Source organism: Saimiri boliviensis, chromosome 9 (genome assembly GCF_048565385.1).
Source record: "Saimiri boliviensis isolate mSaiBol1 chromosome 9, mSaiBol1.pri, whole genome shotgun sequence".
Classification (NCBI taxonomy): Eukaryota; Metazoa; Chordata; class Mammalia; order Primates; family Cebidae; genus Saimiri; species Saimiri boliviensis.
In genome coordinates, this window is record NC_133457.1 from 61,709,533 (window position 1) to 61,731,036 (window position 21,504).

The 21,504-nt window shown below is 39.8% G+C and overlaps 1 protein-coding gene and 1 pseudogene across 1 annotated transcript in view; both read left to right on the forward strand.

Moving 5' to 3' along the window:
- Positions 1-2,493: 2,493 nt before the first annotated feature.
- The window catches only part of STAC (SH3 and cysteine rich domain), a 158,481-nt gene continuing 139,470 nt past the window's right edge, over positions 2,494-21,504 (forward strand). The window contains exon 1 of the mRNA XM_003930911.3: positions 2,494-2,895. Coding sequence (XP_003930960.1) covers positions 2,785-2,895 — 111 coding nt within the window. The 5' untranslated portion in view covers positions 2,494-2,784. The remainder of the gene's footprint in view (positions 2,896-21,504) is intronic.
- Positions 13,808-18,092, forward strand: LOC141585654 (small nuclear ribonucleoprotein F pseudogene; annotated as a pseudogene).

A 21,504-nucleotide genomic window follows, 5' to 3' on the forward strand; every position in this document is an offset into this window, starting at 1 on the left:
GCATTCCTGGGTGTCAGATGGGGTGTCTCACACATAGCCATGAAAATGTACACCTCTGCTCAGGGATATCAATGCTCCATGAGGACCACTTTGCTGGTCTCCCATCTACTGACTCAAATCACTGACAAATTCCATTATTTTACAGAAGTATTCAGAGTCTTTCTCTGTTCAGTGTTTGCAGGAAATGCGCAGTGACTAATGCCTAGGCCATTTCTAGAGCTCAGAGGGTACAAGGGTAGCCTCTTTTCACCATCTTGTTAACAAGCATTATACCAGGAGCTAGAGAAACAAGATGAACATGACATTGACTCTGCCCTAGTGGAGTTCATAGCCCAACAAAAGAGCAGGCAATCTTGTCATTGATTACTTAGGAAAGGAAGTCATGGGAACATGACATTGATTTAAGAATCTTAATCAGATAAATGGGTCAAGGAAGGAGATTTCAAGAGTAACAAATACATATGTAATTTGAAGAATAAGGTAAGTTAGATAACAAGATAGGATGGAAAATAATTTGAAACACAAACACGTAAACAAAGACTTGATTTAGTTTGGGACATTATGGCTAATTCCCATGGTAGGTATTATTTATAAGACTAAGGATTTCAGTTGCAGGATCAGGCAATGAGGGAGGTATTAGCTTCTCTAAATTTCCTTCAGGGGACAACATTTAAATGTATACTATTGGCCAATACTGTTGCTAACTTGAGCTAAGCACTTAAAAAGGAAGGGTGACATCTTCAATTCTTAAAAAGATAAAACCCAAAGATGAAAAATGTATTGTTGTAAGTCATGGCATGCTTGTTCAACAAGACTGGAATCGCCAGTAGACCCTGGGAGTTTTGTTTCCTAGCAAAACCCTGGTCTGGCCCCATGCTAGCTCGGGCTTCACATTTGTACACAGTCATCAAAGTATTGTAATTTCCCTTATCATAGTTTTTTTTTTAATGTGTGTGTGATTTAATTAATCACTCTTTCTCCCACTAGACTTAAAATGCAGGAAAACAGACTTAATCTATGCTTTCTCTCTGCTGTATCATTAGTTTCTGGCACAATTCTGATACAGAATAGATGCTCGATAAAGACATGTTGATATGGCTGCTCCTGTCATTATGTCTGTGACTCTGGCTACCAGAATTTTGTCTCTATTGAACAATCAGGAACTGTGTTGTGAGAAGGAAAAAGTTGAGGCTATTTGGGCCAGCCAATCTGTACCGGTTAAAGAAGAGACTGAGGGTCACCAGAGAATTTTGAGCATTTTGAAAGCTAAACGCTGAGTAAGAGGCTGACACTTGCTTTCAACTGATGTCTGGGATGGGAAGAGTAAGAGTGGTTCATTCCAAAGGACATGAGCTAGGGCATGCATGCAGAACCAGACATACAATTTGCAGGGTCAACTACAAAATGAAAACGTGGTCTCCTGTTAAATATTTTTACAGAATTTCAAGATGGCAGCATTAGTGCAAGGCCTTGTGTGACTGCACAGGTTATGCATCCATGAAGCTGTTCTTGCAAACATCTACAGCTAATTTTAAAAATCTGAACAGAAGTTTACAATCTTCTTTTAAAAAATTGAGAGTGTTTTGTATTAAGGGGGGAAAAGAGGCTTTTAAATATCTAGGTGTATTTCCTTTCCCTGCACACTAAGGTTATCTTTAAAATAAACTGGACCCTTCTGGTATCTTTATTCAATGAGGCTATCCCTATGTTTCCAAAAGATTTAGTAAGACAGGCTGGTTTGCCTCTCTGTGAATGGTCCTCAACTCTTGCTATACTGCAACACCCAATTGCTCTTCAGCCAAGACCTGGCCTAGATTTGAGGCTCCACAGTTGGAAATGCATGGATTTTGAAGCCAAAATGAGTTCAAATTCCAGTTTCACCAGTTACAGTTTTAGTGACTTAAAGCAAATTACTCAGCCTTCCTACAACCTCAGTTTCCTCATCTATAAAACGGAAGTGATAATCCCTAGACCCAGAGTAGCTGGAAGGAATAAATAAGGTAAAAAGAAAGGATTGAGCACAGTAAGTGCAGAACCCACGAGGAACAGGTGTCCATATACACACCGCCTTATCGCTCTGCTTTAGATCAAAGCTGAATGGAGGAAGCGCAGTGCCCGTGACTCGGGGGACCCCCCACTCGGATCGCTGCTCTGTCACTGAACCCTATAAATAGCTTAGCTAAGTCACTGTCTCAGTCACCATTCCTTGGGGCGAGGAATGAGGGAGTCGTTGCAAGTGGTCCTTTCCGGCCGTATCATTCACAGATTTTCTATTCTTTGCGGTTTGGGTCTGAATTTTCGGCATCCTCTCCAAAGATCCACCCTCGCCGGGTGCCGGTGCGCGCCCCGCTTTCCACCCTTCCCCACTCTCCGGGGCGCTGGCCCCTGCCTGCCCTCACTACCCCAGGCGTTGGCCGCGCGGCCCCGCCCCGGAGCTGCTCCCGCCTCCTCCCTCCTCCCGCCGGCGAGCTGAAGCCCCGCTCGCCCCGCTCGCCCTCGGCCGAGTGGCAGCCACGACTGCCAGGTCGCCGGCGAGGTGGCCGCGGGCGCGGCGGGGCGGGGCAGGGCGCGCTGTCCTCCACGCCCGCGGAAGTGCCGGGGAGGTGGGCAGGGCCGGGCCGGAGAGGGGCGAGGCTGGAGGAGGGCACGGCGGCGCCCGGGCGAGTATGGGAGTCCCCGGGACCCGGAGCTGAGCAGCCGGGTGCGCGCGGCGGCCAGGGCGCGCAGGGGGACGGCAGCCTGGCTGTTCCACCGGGAGCCCAACACCGTTCCCTCGCGGCCACGATGATCCCTCCGAGCAGCCCCCGCCAGGACGGCGTGGACGGGCTGCCCCGGGAGGCGGCGGGCGCCGAGCAGCCGCCCTCTCCTGCATCCACCGGCAGCCAGGAATCCAAGGTACCGAGCGCACTTGCCCCAGGAGAACACAAACTCACTGCCCTCTCCTCTGGGTCCAGCTCTGTCTCTCCTCGCGTCCCGCACGGGCGCGGGGAGCTGCCACCTGCTCATGTGGCCGGGGCTGGACGGTGCCTCCCCTGAGACTGGACCGTCCGGTGGGACCCACTGCCCGCGATGCTGGACCGCGTCCCCGCGGACCCAGCCTTCTCGCCCACACATTCACACACGGGATTCGTGGTGGCTCCGGGTCCAGATATGGATTTCCTGCGGGTGGCGGCTTGGTTGTTTTGTGCTCTGAACCTGCTTGTGTCCAAAGCACGTGTAGGTAATGGGTGGGCTCCAAAGGCTGAGGGATGGGGACAGCCGAGGGATACTCTTGCAGAAAAGCTTGAGTCCTGGGCCAGAAAAGCAAGCCTGTATCTCAAGGGTCTCAGAGACCTTTTGCTTAACAGAGATCATCCCTACCTTCAGATGCCACTCGCCAAAAGAGAAAAAAGAAAAAGGAAAAGATAAGGGAAGTACTGCATTTATCTGAAAGTTGATGTTCCTCTTGTGGAAGTTAATACTCTAAGAACTTACACTTGCTTTTATGAAAGTTACACTAACATATACACACAAAACCAAGCCCACAACACTTCTCCTGTCACTGTTACACTTCCTCTGAAACTCTCGTGGGTGCTATGCACATGTTTGACAATCTTGGAAGAGGATCCAGTAAAATGTGGCTGCTTGCAGTGCAATGCCAAATGGCAACTCAGCTGGTGGTGCAAAGCCTAAGATGGAGTTTGTAGTTATGTGGATTCTTTCAAATGTAGAGCTCCTGGCTCTTTATTCTGATTTCCTTATGAGATCCCCGAGCATTTGGGGGAATGTGAGGCTGTCCCTGTATACCAGCAAAGGGAAGGGGATGCCAGTTGGTAGGATAGGAACAGGTCAGATGGGGCAAGGATAAGTGCCATCCTGTCTCCCTTCACATGCATCCCTGGAAGCCATTGATACAATCAGGAGGATGAAAGTCGCAGCCTGAGTGGCTCTGGGGATTTGGAGTGATACTGAGCACTGTACATTTCTCAGCCCCCTGAAATTAGCCATCAATGGTGGTAATCTAAGCCTGAACGCTTTGCATCTTTACTTTTTTTTCCTGTTAATTACTAGCTGCCAGACCTGGGGTATATGTGTCAACTTTTCTGAAACTTAGTTGGAAGTGACGGGAAAAGCCCCCACCTTCCAGAGTCATTGTGAGGGGTACATGAGATGCCCTAATGTCCCCCTGGTACAGTTTAAGGACTCAGTCATGTTTATCCTTTTCCTTCCTGGATAAAGAGATGGAATCCATTTCATCTCAAATGACCCACTTCAAAACAATCTCATAACCCATATACATGACTCCTCAGTCAAAAAGGTTCTGGGTGTCATTGCCTGCCACTGAACATCAATCCCCAAAGTGATATAGGTCAGTGGCCATTGTAGAGGAAAGCTAGAATTCTGTAAAAGAATGTAGCTAACTCAAGAGTGAAACTGGTATTAAACTTTTTGAATTGGCCTGTTACTCTGCAGTAGGTGTGTTCTGGAAAGGGCTTAGCATTTGGGCAAACAGCGGCATGATTCAAATGTATTGTATGGATTTGCTATTTATAGATGTCCTAATGGAAATTATTTGGCAGAGCAAAAACCACATATGTAATGCCCATAATTATCCGCCAATTTATCTGGCTTATGGCTTTGTACAAATTAGTTTTTCTCAAAGTGGTCGATATACCGGATGTGTATTTCCACACTCCTAAATTTGATGTCATGGCTTCAGTGTGCTTAATTAGTGGAGATGAACTATGGGGGCCCCTGAACACTAGGAAATTGAATGCAATGGTGTATGCCTAAATGTGACTTTTTCTTGGCATGGCATTCGTGATATTCCCAAAGGGATCCATGCCCCTTAAAAAAGCTAAACTGCTAGGCCAGAGGGACATATGGTAAGGTAAGACAAGGATGACATGAAACTAGAGGAGAGGAAGGCTCAATTCATTCTACACGAGGAAGGCCACGTGTTGAAGCTCACTGGTGTTTACAAGGATCTTCCACCCTGAGCACGAGCGCTTGGTGAGGAAAATGTGAACAAGACAATAATAAGCATTCCATCTTACTCTTCCATGAAGTGGTCTTGTTTGTAAAATATCTTGTGAGACAAACATGGCTCAGGCTTCTTTGGGCATTAAACTCTCTCAAGGAAGACTTTTAAACTTACCTTTTTTAAAGACAGGTTTTTTGTCTTATTGTAAGAGTAACAAATATTCTTTGTAGATATTTGAACAGTCCAGACATAAATTATAAAAAGGAAAAAAAATCAGCTGTTGATCATCCAGAAGCATCTATTAATAGCATTTTTGATCTACATCTTACATCTTTTTAAATCTATTTTTATATTTACATAGTTGAAAAACAATAGTGAGCATCTACTGAATGTTTACTGTAAGTCAGGTATAACCTTAATCTTCACAATAGAAGATTCTGTTAATATTTCTGTTTTATGGACAAGGAAGTGGAAGCTGAGAAAGGTTAGATCATTTTCATTGTGAAAATTTATCTTATTATGGAAAATTTCAATATACACAAAAGTAGAGAAAACAGTATAAAGAACTGTTATGGGCCTAATCATGTGGCTTCACAATCAATTCATGGACAGTAGTGTTTTATGTATTAACACCCCCAACCCCACCACCACCCTACATGTATTAGATCATTTTAAAGCAAATTCCAGACAAGAACTCATTTCACCCATAAATATACTATCAGGTTGCATCTCTCAAAGATAAGGGTTATTTTCATAAGCATGACTATAATCCCATTAGCACATATTACAGGTGTTTTAAACTAAAGGCCAATATGCTCTTTGAAAGCCCATGAGTAGTCTTTGGAAAATCTGTGAACAACCTGAAGCGGCATTCAAAGTTGTGCATGTACATGCATATGTGCATCATCTAGGGAAAGGATTCATAGCTTGCAGCAGATTCACAAAGGGTCTACAGCTTCAAAGGTATTTTATTTTAATGTCCTTTTTCTCTTTCTTGAGGAAATTGAGGCCCAAAGAGGGGCAGTGACTTGCTTGAAATCACACAGATAGTTACTGGCAAAACCCATGTCTATGAACCCCACCTTGGACTTTGGTATCCCAGTACAGTTTCCTTGGAACAAACTCTTGTATGTAAGCACAAGTCATAATATAGTTTAATATGATTGTGTTGTTTCTTTTTTATGAAATTAGTTGAGTTGAACAAGTTTGAAAGCCACTGATGTATCATACCCCTCTTTCTTCCCACTATTTTAGAAAGATCATAGCCCAATTTATTTTCTAAGGACTTGACAAAGACCATTGAATATAAACAAAAATTTCACGTCCCATTATCCCTTATTTCAATGAATGTCTTTTCTCCCACTGACTTATTGACAAAATAGAAAGCTTGCTAGTGTCTAATATGAAGGTTTGGTATAAATCTCTTTGTCATCACTTATGTGACACAAGTTCACATTTTGATGATATAGAGGGAATATAGGCTTTGAGGTTGACACCTCTGTGAACATGGGCAAGTTATCTAACATCTGAAAGCCTCAGCTTCCTCATGGGTATGCTGATGGGGCTGCTAATACCCAACCATTGTGGTTTTTATAAGGCCTAAGAATATGTAATATACCTAATACGCTGTAAGCATACACAAGCATAAAGCATTCTTAATTTTCTCTCCTTATTTCAAATCAGATAACTGCTACCACTAGCCAATCCCAAATGTCATCACTGGAATAATTTCAGTAATCACAACTAACATTCCAGTAATGTAACTGAGTTTTCCTCTTTGGCCTTTTAGTTATACTAATTGACTAAAGTAAGACTTCACTTCAGCTACTTTGTATCCCCAAGAAGATGAGCCATAGACTGATTGGCATTTGACTTAGATTTTGAAATGGTGATATAAGCTACCCAGTGCCCCAGTGGGGCCATAGACCAAAGTGAGCCTCATTCCTGGATGGTTCTTTCTGAACCTGGACCATGATCCAACCTATGAAAAAGAAATCTCTAGCCATGAAGACATGCCCTGAATCTCCCAGAAAGGTTTCTATGTCCATCCATCAGCAATTACTTGTGTATGGAGTGCCTACTTTGTGCCCAGCACATCTCATACATATTTGTGAAGCTATTGTTAATAAGGAATTTAACTTCTACTCAGGGAAAAAGATGAAAGAAAGCAAAACCTTGGCTTTGCATTGAAATCACCAAGGGAACCCAGGCCATAGGCTAGAACTACTAAGTTGAAATGTCTGAGAGAGATCTCAAGCATCAGTATTTTCTATGCAGATGTCCACTGACAACAGAATTAGAATAGTGTATACACAAACACAAATTTTGCTTTTTCTTCCACCTAATGTTATAGTTTTCCTATACTCTTAAATAATCAACAACACAAATATTAAAGATGGCATGACATTCCATTTCATTGTTCTACCACATCTATTTCATCAGTCCCTTCTGATTTCATTAGGTTCTTTCCCAGCTTTCACACATTTAAAAATATTAAAATATACATTCCAATGCATAAATATTTGTATATGTTTCTGATAAGTTTCATGAAAAATAGAATTACTAGGTCTGAGTATAAATACTTCTAAGGTATTTTATTCTCATTACCACAGTGACTTCAAAAAGTTATAGTCTTTTTTAGTAAACTTTTCATCCAAGTACATCATCCCCAAAACTGCACACATTAAAAGATTATAGCTTAATGAATTTTCTAAAAGATGAACTCTTGACCTTTGTGTGACCACCTCATAAATCACAAAAAGAATATTACTGACACCCCAGAATCTTTCCTATATCCCTTCAAATCACTAACCTCCTAAAGGTAAATAGTATCCTCACTCTGAAAACATAAATTATTTGCTCATTTTTGAACTTTTGATAAATAGAATTATACAGTATTTTATGCTTGACTTCTTTTCCTCAACGTTACGTTGAAATTAGCTGTGCCATTGTAGGTAGCAATAGTTTTCATTTTTATTACCATGTAGCATTCCGTTGTATGAATTAAACACAATTTATTTACCTACTCTACTGATGATGGACATTTGGATTGTTTCTTGTTTTGGACTGCTATAAGCTATACTGCTATGAACATTCCTTGTATATATTCTCTGTGGCACATATGAAGATCTTCTATTGGGTATATACCTAGAAGTGGCATTTTGAGGTTATAGGGTATACATATGTTCAGCTTTAACATACTTTTCAAAGTGGCTGTACCAATTCATATTCCTGCCAGCAATGTATAAGAGTTCAATCCACTCTTTGTGCTACCATCATTTCATATTGTCTTTCTCATTTGGCCATCTCATAGTGATTAGTGATATTGCAGTGTGGTTTTAACTTGTATTTCCCCAACGACTAATAGGCTTAGCAGTTTTTATATATTTGTTTGGCATTTGATATCTTCTTGTGTAGTTGTTCAAGTCTTTTGCCCATTTTTCTATTGGGTTATTTGTTTTATTCTTATTAATTTGTAGGGGTTATTTACATATTCTGGATATGAGGACATTGAGAGAAAAATATATTACAGATATTCTCTTCTACACAGAAAAAAAAGAGGCTTACCTTTTTTCTTCTTCACAGAAATTCTTAATTTAATGTAGTCTAATTTTTATATTTTCTTTCCTATGGTTGTGCTTTTTGTGTACTGCTTATGAAAACTTTGCCTACTCCAAAGTCATATAGATATTCCCCTATTATTATTTCCTAGAATTGTTATTATTTACCTTTCACAGGTGGATCTATAATTGATTTGGAATTGCTTTTTTGGTATGGTGTGAGGTAGGGGTCAAGATTCATTTTGAGTACACCACTTTTGACTGTTTATGTGGAAGTTTCTATTCTGCCCATTGGCCTCTTTGTCTATCTTTCTACCAGTACAGGACTGTCTTAAATGTAATGACTTTATTTAAAAGGTCTTGATATCTGGTAGAGTAAGCCCTACAGCTTTACTCTATGCATTTTGGAATCATCTGATCAATTTACACAAAAACACCTGCTGGGATTCTGAATGGAACTGCATTGAATCTATAAATCCACATGGAGATAATGGGCATGTTCCCACTCTAGAGTGTTTGTTTTTGGTCAAGTCCCCTAGGACATCATTGGCAGGACCCAAATTTTGTTATTTTTTCAGTTTGGGGTTTACCAAACCAACTTTTGTTGTCAAATTTTGATCCTCAAAACCATGTGAAGACAGATCCATGAGTAGGAACTCCAAGATGAATATTTTATTTTCTTATTTATTTTGACCACCTTAAGTCTAAACTAAGATTTCTTAATCATCAAGCCAACTTGGTAATTTGTTTCTAGTTCATTTTTTTTCTTCTTTTTTAAATTCCATTCCTTGCAGACATCAAAACCAACCTAGGTTTTTCTTGACTGTGGTAAAATATGCATAACATAAAATTTACTATTTTAACCATTTTTAAGTGTACAGTTCTAAAGCATTAAGTACATTCACAGTGTTGTGCAACCTTAACCACCATTCATCTCCAGAACATTTTTATCATCTCCAACTGTAACTCTGTACCCATTCAACACTATTTACTAATTCCCCATCCCCCTCTTTTCCCAGTCTCTGGGAACTACCATTTGATTTTTTGTCTATATGAATTCAACTACTCTGGATTTATCATATAAGATAAATCATATAATATTTTTCCTTTTGTGATTGAATTATTTCACTTAGCATAATGTCTTCAAAGTTCATCTATGTTGTGGCATGTATCTGAATTTCCTTTATTTTTTAAGGCTGAATAATATCCCATTGTATGTATATACTATGTTTTGTTTATTCATTCATGCATCAGTGAATACTTGGGTTGCTTCTACCTTTTGGCTACTGTGAATAATGCTGATATGAAGTGGGTGTACAAATACTTGTTGAAGTTCCCTCTTTCATTTCTTATGGGTATATAAGCAGAAGTGCAATTGCTGGATTATATGGTAATTCTATGTTTAATTTTTAAAGAAATTGCCATCCTATTTTCCACAGTGGCTGCACAGTTTTGGAATCTGACCAGTAATGCACAAGGATTCCAGTTTCTCTGCATCCTCACCAATACTAGTTATTTTCTGGGTCTTTTTGATCCTGATGGGTACAAGATGGTATCTCATGTTTAGTGATGCAGAGCATGTCTTTATGTGCTTATAGGTCATTTGTATATCTGATTTGGAGAAATAGCTAGTCAAGGCCTTCGTCCATTTCAAAATTGGATTGTTTGGTTTTTGTTGTTGAATTGTAGTAGAGCCTTTTAACCAGCAAATTTGAATGATGCAGAAGTACTGGATTTTATTATTGTTTTACTTACATTTATTAATCAAAAGGGTTATTTTTCATGCCTTTTTTAATTACTTGTCTTTTTTGGTATGTGAATTATCTATTCATGTCCTTGTCCATTTTGAAACTGTTTATTCATTTCCTGTTGACTGTTTAAAAATTATTTAGAAATATTAAAAATCAACCATTCATATACATTTTCCCAGATTGAAATTTGTTTTTCTATTTTATTATATTTTCAATATAAAAGATTCCTTTTTTATAGTTTTAAATGTCTCAAATTTATTTAGCTATGTTTTCTTCTTTTCAATTATATTTAGAAAGGACTTCCCAATGCTGAGAACAGAAAAATAAAATAACCTGTATCCTTCTCTAGATCCTCAATATGTACTTTTAACTTTTATCATTTTCATCCATCTGGAATTTGTCATTATGTAGTATGAAGAAATCTATTTTTTCCCAAATGATTAATCATTATTTCTAAAACCATTTGTTGAATAATTTATTCTTTTTTCACTGATTTGAAATTTTACATTTATTATGCAATAAATGATAATATGTATTAGATTCTCTTTTAGATTTATCTGTTATATGTTTTATTTGTTATATGTTATATGTTATATGTTTTGTAACTTTATTTTTGCACTTATTACTGTACTGTACTTTTATATTACTATTATCATGTTTTAATTATTATAGCTTACTAATAGTTTGATAATTAATAATATAAGTACCCATGTGGAAGATTTTTATTTGTCTGCACTCAAATTTTCATTTTCTACCAAATTATAAAAATAATATTTTGAAAGTAATTCCATGAAACTCCTAATATTATTTCAGTGAAATCTTTAGAGTAATGAGATTTCTCATTCAAAAACGTATACTTCCAGTTATTGAAACACCTTTTATGCCTCTCATAAATACTTGGAATTGCCTTCAAATATTTCCTGCCCAAATTCTCTGTTATTTTCCAAGTGTCTTGCTCCATTCGGCCTGCTAAAACAACGTGTCATAAACTGAGTTTATAAACAACAGAAATGTATTTGTCACAGTTCCAGAAGCTGCAAACTCCAAGATCAAGGCACTGGCAGAGGGCCTGTTTCCTGGTTTATAGATGGAGCCTTGCACCTATGTCCTCATGGTGGAAGGGGCAAGGTAGTTCTCTGAGACCTCTTTATAAGGGCACTAATCCGAATCATGAAGGCTCCGCCCTCGTGACCTAATCACCTCCCAAAGGCCCCACCTCTAAAATCGTCCCACTGGTGGATTAAGTTTTGACAAATGAATTTCAGGGGGACACAAACATTAAGAACATAGCACACAATATTTTATACTCTGAGTTACTATTATAAATTACCATTTTTATATTTTTTAACTGGTAATAGCTGGCACATAAGAAATTATTTTTCTATTAACTTTATAATCTAAATTTTTTTAGCTTCCATTTCTTATTCATTAATAAAGAAATACAATGTCGCTTACTGGTTCAGAGCATGCGCACAGACACAGTCGTGTTCAAATCCCATTGTGCCGCTTTGGGACACCACTTAACAAGCTTTCCTGTCCCTCGCTTTCCAGAGCTTCACTCTGCTTTCCATAAAGCCAGCATAATAATGTCCTCTGCAGCGTTGCCATTCAAGTTAATTAGTGTATGTAAAGTGCTTAACACAGAACCTGGCATATAGCAAGTAAAAGATAGCTGTTATTTTCAGAGTATTATAATATGTGAAATAATAATTTTGCCTCTATAACTGTAATTCTTTCTCATTTGGAGGGGGAAAGGGAGTGAAGTGGGTAAGGACAGGGATTCATTAAGGGAGAACTTCCAAAAGTATGGTAAATATTAGAGAGATATGAGGCTGGAACCTGACTTAACATTAAATGCCACTAGTATTTTACTATCGTGCAATATTGCACAGTACTGGTGCTGAGAGGTGGCCTGGGCTCTCACGTAAAACGCTAGCCATTCCAGAAGCCACCACAAGTACGTATGTAGCCTGAGAAAAGCATGTGCACTGCAAATTCAACTTAAAGATAAATCCATTTCCAACTAAGTCATTTCTTAAGATTCCCTTCTACACAAATTCCAGACATCCCACTCATGCTCACAATTAAACTAAGGCAGCCTTACTTGTTTTAAAGATACGTAATGTTCCTAGCTTACGAAGAATTTCCATCAGGAATACATGTGGAATTATTTCAAATGACTTTTTGGCAAGTATGGAGGCAATCATGTGATTTTTTTTTTTTTTTGGTCCTTTGGCCTCTTTATCTGATGGATTATATTAATAGATATCCTAATATTAAACTCTTCTTACAATCCTGGAACAAGTCCTACTTGGCCATGGGGATTTTCTTTTAATAAACTTCTGAGTTTTGATTGCCAATGCTTTATTATAACTGTCCCTTTTGTGTTCTTGGTCAGACTTTACGTTTAAGCCTATGCCAAGTTTCAGAAAATGATTTGGGAACATGTCCATGAATGTTTTTGTTTTGTTTTTGTCTTTTTATGTGTGGAACATTTCATGGAACCCGGAAATAATATTCTCTTTGAATGTCAAACAAAAATGCCAGTAAAATCTAAACCTACCACCTCTTTTAAAATAAAATTTGAAAATATTTTTCCATTTTTAAATTCTGTTCCTTTTTTCCTAAATTGGCTTGAGTCAGATTTAACTTTTATTTTACCAGAAAATTATCCATTTTACTTAAATCTTCATAACATCTCCAAATGCATGCTAGTAAGACAGCCCCAGGACTGTCCTTCAGTCTCATCCCATCTTCCCTCTCTCTGGCAGGATTCCCAGGGCTTCCATCTTGTTCATACGCTCTTTTGTACTTATCTATTTCTGTGTAACACTGGTTCCTTAGTTGTGGACTTGAAATCAGAAGCGTTAAGCACCAGTGCTCACATATCCACCTTACCAAGAGAAAGGATCCTTTGCTCCCTTTTTCAGTCTCTCACCCTTTTTTGGTTCCCCCAACACAGTTCCTCTCTGATCCCATTGGCAATCTGTCCTCTGACCGTCCTTCAGATGTTGTTCTTCCCCAGCATTCTGTTTTCTACCCCCAGCCCTTCTCCGTCTTCATAATCTCTCTGTGCTAAATCTTACCCCTTCTTATTATTTCATCCACCAACTGAAAACTCCCAAATCTGTATCCAATCCAGATATCACTCTTCTGAGCACCAGACCAATATATCCTGCTGCCCTTTGGACAGTCTCTCTTGATGCCCACATTTTAAATTCAACCTACCCTCAACTGAATGTATCACTCTTGACTCAGCTGTCACCCATTTCTTCTTATGTGCTCTTTTTTTGTTGTTGTTGATTTGTTTTTTTCTTATGTGCTCTTCTGATGAGCTCCTCCATAGAGAGGCATCATCTATGGAGTCAACCAAGCCAGAAAACCAGAAGCCCTTGGTGGTCCTGAGTGGGGCAGGCTGAGCAGGGAGGAAACTCTCTGGCAGCAGGTAGAGAGAAGACAAGATGGCTTGCAGCTCCCAGAGGATGCTTCATTTGTCTGAAAATGAGGCATGTACCTGTTGTCTGTTTCTAATGGCCCCCATAGCTGAAGTGTCAGCCAGCATGTTTTCCTCAGGTCTGGAAGCAGCTGTGACTACAGAATGAAGGATTGAGGTCAGAAATGAAAACAGGAATAAGGAAGGAAGACTCAGAACACCCTGGGCTCCCAGGAATTCCACTGCTGCCTTGCCTTCCAAACTAACATCAGGAGAGTGAAAAGCGGCACCAGAATTCTGTGAGACTTGATAAGATCCCACATTCCCTTCCCTCCCCTCCAGCACTCTCAGTTTTATCAGAACAAGGTGACTTGGAAACCTTGGAAAAGATTCCCATCACACGCCTTTCCCAGTGATGTCAATCACTAGAAGCACAAGGCTGCAAGTCCCCTTCCTCTCTCATAGTTTCCTCTCTCTACAGATCTGCACATCTGCTAATCCAGCCCGTTGCCCAGCCTCCTAGAGGTCAGTGCCCTCCACTCTACCCTCTAGAATTCACGTTTTGGCAAAATCCTCTGTATCCCCAATATCCTCTCTAACGTGTCCTTTACTTCTTATGCTAATAATACCTAGTCCTTTCCTTTCTTTCTTTTTTTGAGACAAGGTCTTACCCTCTCGCATAGGCTGGAGTGCAGTGGTACAATCATGGCTCACCTCGACTTCCCAGGCTCAAGCAATCCTCCCACTTCAGCCTTCCAAGTAGCTGGGATAAAGGCACACACTATCATGCCCAGCTAGTATGTATTTATTTATTTACTTATTTATTTATTATTGATTGATTGATTGTAAAGATGAGGTTTCACTATGTTGCCCAGCCTGGTCTCAAACTCCTGGGCTCAAGCAATCCCCTCACCTAGGCCTCCCAAAGTGCAAGAATTACAGGCATGAGCCCCGTGCCCAGCCCCTGCAGAGCTTTCAAGTAGTGGTTGTCTTCTCTTTCATCATGCCTGGTGGTTGCAGAGGCAGCCTTACTGCTGTCTCCAGTTTACTGTTTCTCTTCCCCTAAAACTTACAGCTTTAAAATCCATGCTCTCAGATTCTTCCACTTCCTGCTGTCATCATCGGTCACCTCCCAACCCCAGGGAGGTCTCTTCTTCCAGAGCCAGGCCTACTCTAGTTCATTCCTGCAGCATTCGCCCATGGTTACAATGAGTTTACCCCTCAATCCCAAATCTTTCCTCAATGGACTAACAGGAAAGCCAGTGATGGTGAAACTTAAGTGGGGAATGGAGTGCAAGGGCTACCTGGTATCCGTAGATGGCTACAATGAACATGTAGCTTGCAAATACAGAAGAATACATAGATGAAGCATTGTCTGGACATCTGGGTGAAGTTTTAATAAGGTGTAATAATGTCCTTTTTATCAGAGGTGTGGAAGAAGATGAAGAAGATGGGGAAATGAGAGAATAACATATTTTGTGGGGTTTTTTTCCTGACCTCAGGCCCCGGGATTTATATATATATATATTTCTAGACAATAAAGATTTGTTTGTTCTTCAAAAAAAAAAATTCTGTTGTACATAATCCTTTATGATTTCACACACTGAAGATGATGACTCTTCCTAATATCCTGACCTCCTGAGTTCTCAAATTTTTCTACTCCTATGATCTTGTCTTCTACCCTCTTCCATATCAGCCACCACTTCCATAAGCATTCCCAAGACTTCATTCAAACAAGCATTTATACCCTCTCCAGAATCTCCTTTTCCAGCTTCCAACTCTGTGGCTACCATCTAATTCCCTTTAGCCTTTCTATTCCAATACTATTTCGGCCACACCAGAGCATAAAACCCATTAAATTAGTGAACTTACTTTCCTTTCATTATTCCTCACCCATTTTAGGTTCTTAGATTCTACTTTTCCATCATTGTAATTACTTCTTTGCAAACACCCTCAATTCCCTTGCTCCTGTGTCCCTTTGTTCAGAGTCACCTAGAAAAGTCAGTCTACCTAAAGCTCATTTTCCACCTGCTCTGTACCTGTACTTCTGGAGAAAGTAGAGAAGACAGTTGATAAACAAGGTAAAAAAATACATAACATTATTTTAGGCAGTGATAAAGTTAAACAGAAGAGTACTTGTGGAATGGGGTGACATGAGGAGCTATTTTACATAGATTGACTGCTATGGACCGAATATGTGTGCCCTCCAAATCTGTATGTTGAATCCCTAATCTCCAATATAAGGGTATTTGGACATTGGCCTTTGGGAGATAAAGTTATAAGGGTGGAAGCTTTATGATGCAATTAGTATCCTTATAAAAACAGACAAAAGAGAGCTTCCTTCTTCTCTCTGCTTTCATATAGCAAGAAAGCAGTCATCCGTGAACCAGGAGGTAGGCCCTCAGCAGGAAATTGATCATATTGGCACCCTGATCTCAGACTTCCAGCTGCTAGAACTGTGAGAAATAAATGTTTATTGCTTAAGCCACCCAGTCTGTGGTATTCTTATTATGGCTCAAACTGGCTAAGACAGTGACCAGAAAAGGATTCTGTGAAAAAGTAACTTTCGTTTCAGAAACCAGATGGAGTAAGGGCCTGAGCTGTGTGAAGATCTAGGGGAAGAGAAGAACCCAGTGGGGGGATCTGGGCAAAGCCCCAGAGGTGGGAACAAGCTTGCATTTTTTAAGAGCAGCTAGAAATCTTGGGGGCTTATTGTTGAGTAAACAACAGGAAGAATAGCAGGAGGTGAGTCCAGTGGCTCCATCTTCAGTATCCAATATAGTAGCCATGAACCGCATGTGGCTAGTTAAGTTTATATTTAAATCAATTGAAATTTTAAAATCAGTTTCTCAGTAACACTAGCCATATTTCAAGTACTTGGTAAGTACGTGTGGCTAATGGCTACTGTATTAAACACCACAGATTAGGGAACATTTTCATCACTGCACAAAGCTCTAGTGGACAGTGCTGGCTTGGTCCTATGGACTTCATTGTCCATGCTAAAAATATCTAGATTTTGATCCAGGTTTGAAAGAAAACCACTGGAGAAAGCCAGAGAGGAGGGGGATCTGGACCGTACATTACTCACATTTTACAAAGATTACGGTAGCTGCTGTATGCAGTGAGACTGCAGCATAGCAAGAGTGAATGCAAAGAGGCCAGTCAGGAAGCTATGGTAGTCCAGATTAGGGAGAATGGCATCTCAGACCAGGTAGCAGCTAGTGGACAATTTAAGAAGTGATACAGGCCAGGCACACTGACTCACACCTGTAATCCCAGCACTTTGGGAGGCTGAGATGGGTGGATCACCTGAGGTCAGGAGTTCGAGACCAGCCTGGCCAACATGGCAAAACTGTGTCTACTAAAAAATGCAAAAACCAGCCCTGTGTGGTGGTGCATGCCTGTAGTCCCGGCTACTCAGGAGACTGAGGCAGGAGAATCGCTTGAACCTGAGAGATGACGGTTGCAGTGAGCTGAGATCGTGCTACTACACTCTGGCCTGGGCGATAGAGTGAAACTCTGTCAAAAAAATATATATATATATATTTGCATTATATTTTGGAAATAAAATTAACGAGGGTTTCTATGAATATATACAGTGAAGTATGGAGAGAGATAAATGAGGATGACTTGTAAAAGGTTAATAGGAGAATCAAAAGATAGATAGATAGATAGATAGATAGATAGATAGATAGATGATAGACAGATAGATAGATCGATAGATAGATAGATAGATAGATAGATAGATAGATATCAAAATCTTTTATGATCCAAGAAGCCCTGTGCAATCGTAAGTTGGTAGCAGTAACAGTAACCTTCAAAAAGATGGGATGTGGACTTAATCTTCTGGGCAACCTTGCAAAGATGGAAACAATATCATTGGCTTGACCGAAGTTGCATACTGGGAAGAGACAGACAAGACAGTTGAAGAGGTCAGATGAAGGTCTTGGAAGCTGGGCAGAGGGATTTAGATTTGAAAGTGGAGGATAAGAGAGGTCACTAACGATGCAATAGTGAAATGAAAGATGGATTGGCATGGGGAGCACCTAAAGCCAGGGAGGTGAGCCATCCATTCTTTAAAAGATGATAGAGGCTGGGCGCGGTGGCTCAAGCCTGTAATCCCAGCACTTTGGGAGGCCGAGGCGGGTGGATCACAAGGTCAAGAGATCGAGACCATCCTGGTCAACTTGGTGAAACCCCGTCTCTACTAAAAAAATACAAAAAATTAGCTGGACATGGTGGCGCGTGCCTGTAATCCCAGCTACTCAGGAGGCTGAGGCAGGAGAATTGCCTGAACCCAGGAGGCGGAGGTTGCGGTGAGCCGAGATCGCGCCATTGCACTCCAGCCTGGGTAACAAGAGCGAAACTCCGTCTCAAAAAAAAAAAAAAAAAAGATGACAGAGAGCAAATGAGAAGTGAGAGAAAAGAGCAGACATGAGAGGAATTGCGATGACAAGTCAAAGTGTCCGTTTCCTCCTCAGGGAGCTATCTTCACAGAGCCTGCACAAGAAGTGGAAGTTGGGATCAACCAGAAGGGCCCTTATCTGGCTGGAGACTACTCAGTCAGAGTGAATGACCAGAATAAATGAATAGAGATTCTAAGATCAGAGGCAGAAATGTGGAGACAGGAAAAATTCCAACGGTGGGGTGAGAACCAAGAGAACAAAAAGGGCTAATGTTAGTAGTGAGAAGATAAAAAGCAGGATGGAATGAGGTGCAAACAAAGTCATCAAGAATTAAAAGTATTAGTCTCACTCCTTATGGAAGCTCTATTCTTCTTTGTTGCTTGGTCCATGTAGGTTATCAGTCAACCTTCAGTCATAAGGAGTGGCTGTTGGTCCCAGTAATCTACATTCAAATCCCCTCATGTGGCAAGAAGATAGCAGCAGGGGCCAGAATCATCCAACAAGAATACACGTTGATTTTTGGTGTTCTATAAGCATCTCTCCACAAAATTAAAAAACAGGTGAGAGTCAAGTAGAAAGACATTGGACTAGAATAATTTACTTCAGTCCGAGAGTCTTTGTGGTAAATAATATTTACCTCTGTGATAAAGAAGACCCTCTGATCATAGTTTTCATCATAGAAATTTATTTCCTCCTCTCCCAGTTTATCTTATTCTAAAAACACAATGGGAGCCCCGCCCTGGAGTTCAACAAGCTTGGAGATTTTGCGATTGATTTCTTTTTTTCTATTTTGTTTTAGCAGATAATGAACCAAAGTTTTATCAGGCAGAGTGTGCATGACTTAGATGTTTATAAATTGGATCTCTGTTTATTGAACAATATTTTTCTACTAGTTTTAGTAAGAAATTTGAAATGAAATTCCTTGGAAAAATAACATTATAAAAATAATAAAAATCACAGGATACAAATGCAATAAATATTTTACATCAGATTTATGGTTGAAAAATGCTAGGGATAATTTTCTGATAACACATTATTACTACTATACAATGTTAGTCACTACTTTTTTCCAGAGTTCCATATTTTAGGAGAAATTAGCACTTCCCATCTCACAGAAGTACAGGGATACTTCATCAGAATGTTCAGGAAAGGAATCATCCAGGAGAACCAAGCTATACTGATAATGGAGGGCATGAAAATGTCCCAAGCATTTTTTCTGTTCAGAATTTTGCTTTTAAATTTTTCTGGCTCACATTTCCCTGCTTTCAAAAGCAGAATATACCAAATGTAATTTAGTGCCCACATAACAGGATTGCAAATGCTTTGTAAATTTCAAAGCAATTTTATTGTTTTTATAATTTCCTTATCCTAATTACTCAGAATCACTATTCTGAATGCCAGTTATTGAACTTATTATACGTAGGGTAGTTTTTTCCTCACACTAATGACTCTATATTGCTATTCTCTCTTAGTTCTTGTGTCTGATTCTTACATTTTACTCTCTCCTCCTGCACAGAGATCATCTCTCTCTCTCTACTCTAAGGCTTCTAATTTGCTTTTGCTAATTTGCATTTGTAGTATAAAATAAACCATAAAACCAGTTGGAGTTTTTTGTTCCTCAAAACAAAGTGGACACTGAATCTAATGGACTATCAGAAAAGTAAACATGGTTTTGTCTTTTAGTGTTTTTGTGTTTTGTTTTTGTTTTTTATTTAGTGATTAATCTGATAGTTCAGACTTTTTGTTGATATTTTCTGATTCTTGGCTATGTGTCCTATTAGTCATTTTGTCAGATGCTGAGTTCCTGACAGGTTTGAAATTTCTTAGTTATTGTTTAAAAGGCAAATCAATTAAGCTAATGTTGCTGGTACTCACTTATTTAATTAATACATTTTTGCTGGATGCTTTTGATCAGTTTACTGGTAGTTATTTCCAATGGACCTGACCTTCAAATTAACATTGAAGATATAAATTTTCAAATATAAGATTTCATTACTGTCAATATCTGAGTGGATATCTTTTTTAACTGCTATATTGAGCACTATCTCTTCTATCCAGGTATATGTCCTGTAAGTGAAAATGATCAAAACAAATATTCCATGAATATGTTGTATGAGGCAAAAAAAAAAATTGCAAAAGAAAAAAATCCAGTTTACAAAAATAAATCCTCCAGTTTATGCTTCTTCCATGAATACAAGAACGTACATGATGTAAAACCAGGAGGCCTCTTGTCAGACCACCACTCAGCCCACTGAAGCCTCCGAAATGGCAGATATTTAATCACTGCGAAATAACTTCAGAAGGAATAACTTCAGTGCACTTCAGATCGCCCAAGTGCTCTAGAATTTCATGGATTTTATGAGCTTGTCTGAAAAAGCAATATATGTTGTTTCATATGTTATTTCTTTGTTTGTTCTTGTGGTTAGGATTATTTTGGCAAAGTTTCTTTCATAGAGTGCTGATAGGATGACTTTTGCATGCAGCAAAAAAATTAATTAATTAATTAAAAAATAAAATAAAACCACCTAAGCTCAATTTGTAATAAAATATGGCGCCGATGATGGGAGATATTTCAAACTTGTGTCTCAGGAGCCAAGAGCAAACCGCCAAGCCATCTAGCTCCATGGCAGGATCTTTGCTGGCTCTCAGTTGGACCTTCACTTGTAAGTTTGTCTATGGCCTGGTTGGACAGCTGCACAAAGAGCCTGATTCCAGCTCTCTGAGCCCATGCACCTGGTTCCCAGATTCTAGACAGCAGCTGTGAGACAGAAGGAAGCTTATGAGGAGAGCAGCAACGTTGACCTCATCCCCCAATAGTCAGACCAAAATGTTACCTGCCAGTTTATGAGCTTTGTAGTAAGATTATTTCACTGCCGTCTATGAAGGTATAGAAGGAAGGAAGGAAGGAAGGAAGGAAGGAAGGAAGGAAGGAAGGAAGGAAGGGAGGGAGGGAGGGAGGGAGGGAGGGAGGGGGGGGAAGAAAAGAAAGAGCGGAAGAAAGGAAGGGAGAAAGAGAGGAAGGGAGGAAGAGAAGGAAGGGAGAAAAGAAAACAGCCACTCATCAGATCATATCATCTGACTTTGAAGAGCCTCTTTCTGACATACAGGTTGCTGTTGCTGTGGAAGGTATTGAATTCAGGTTTTCTATCATCCCTTATTCCTCACCTCTAGTTGAGGTCTCTAAAACACAGAGCCTGATGTTCAGAAGCATATAATTCATAGAGGGTGTGCTGTCAGGAGAATATCCTAGATAGAACAGAGCAGGAGAGAGAGCTGAACAAGAATGTGGTCTCCTGTAAAGTCTTACCTCGGCCTAACCCACATGGGGTACAAAGCGCACCAGAGTTGCCCTCCCTTAAGGAAATATGGCAGGACATTTTTTTTAACTTTG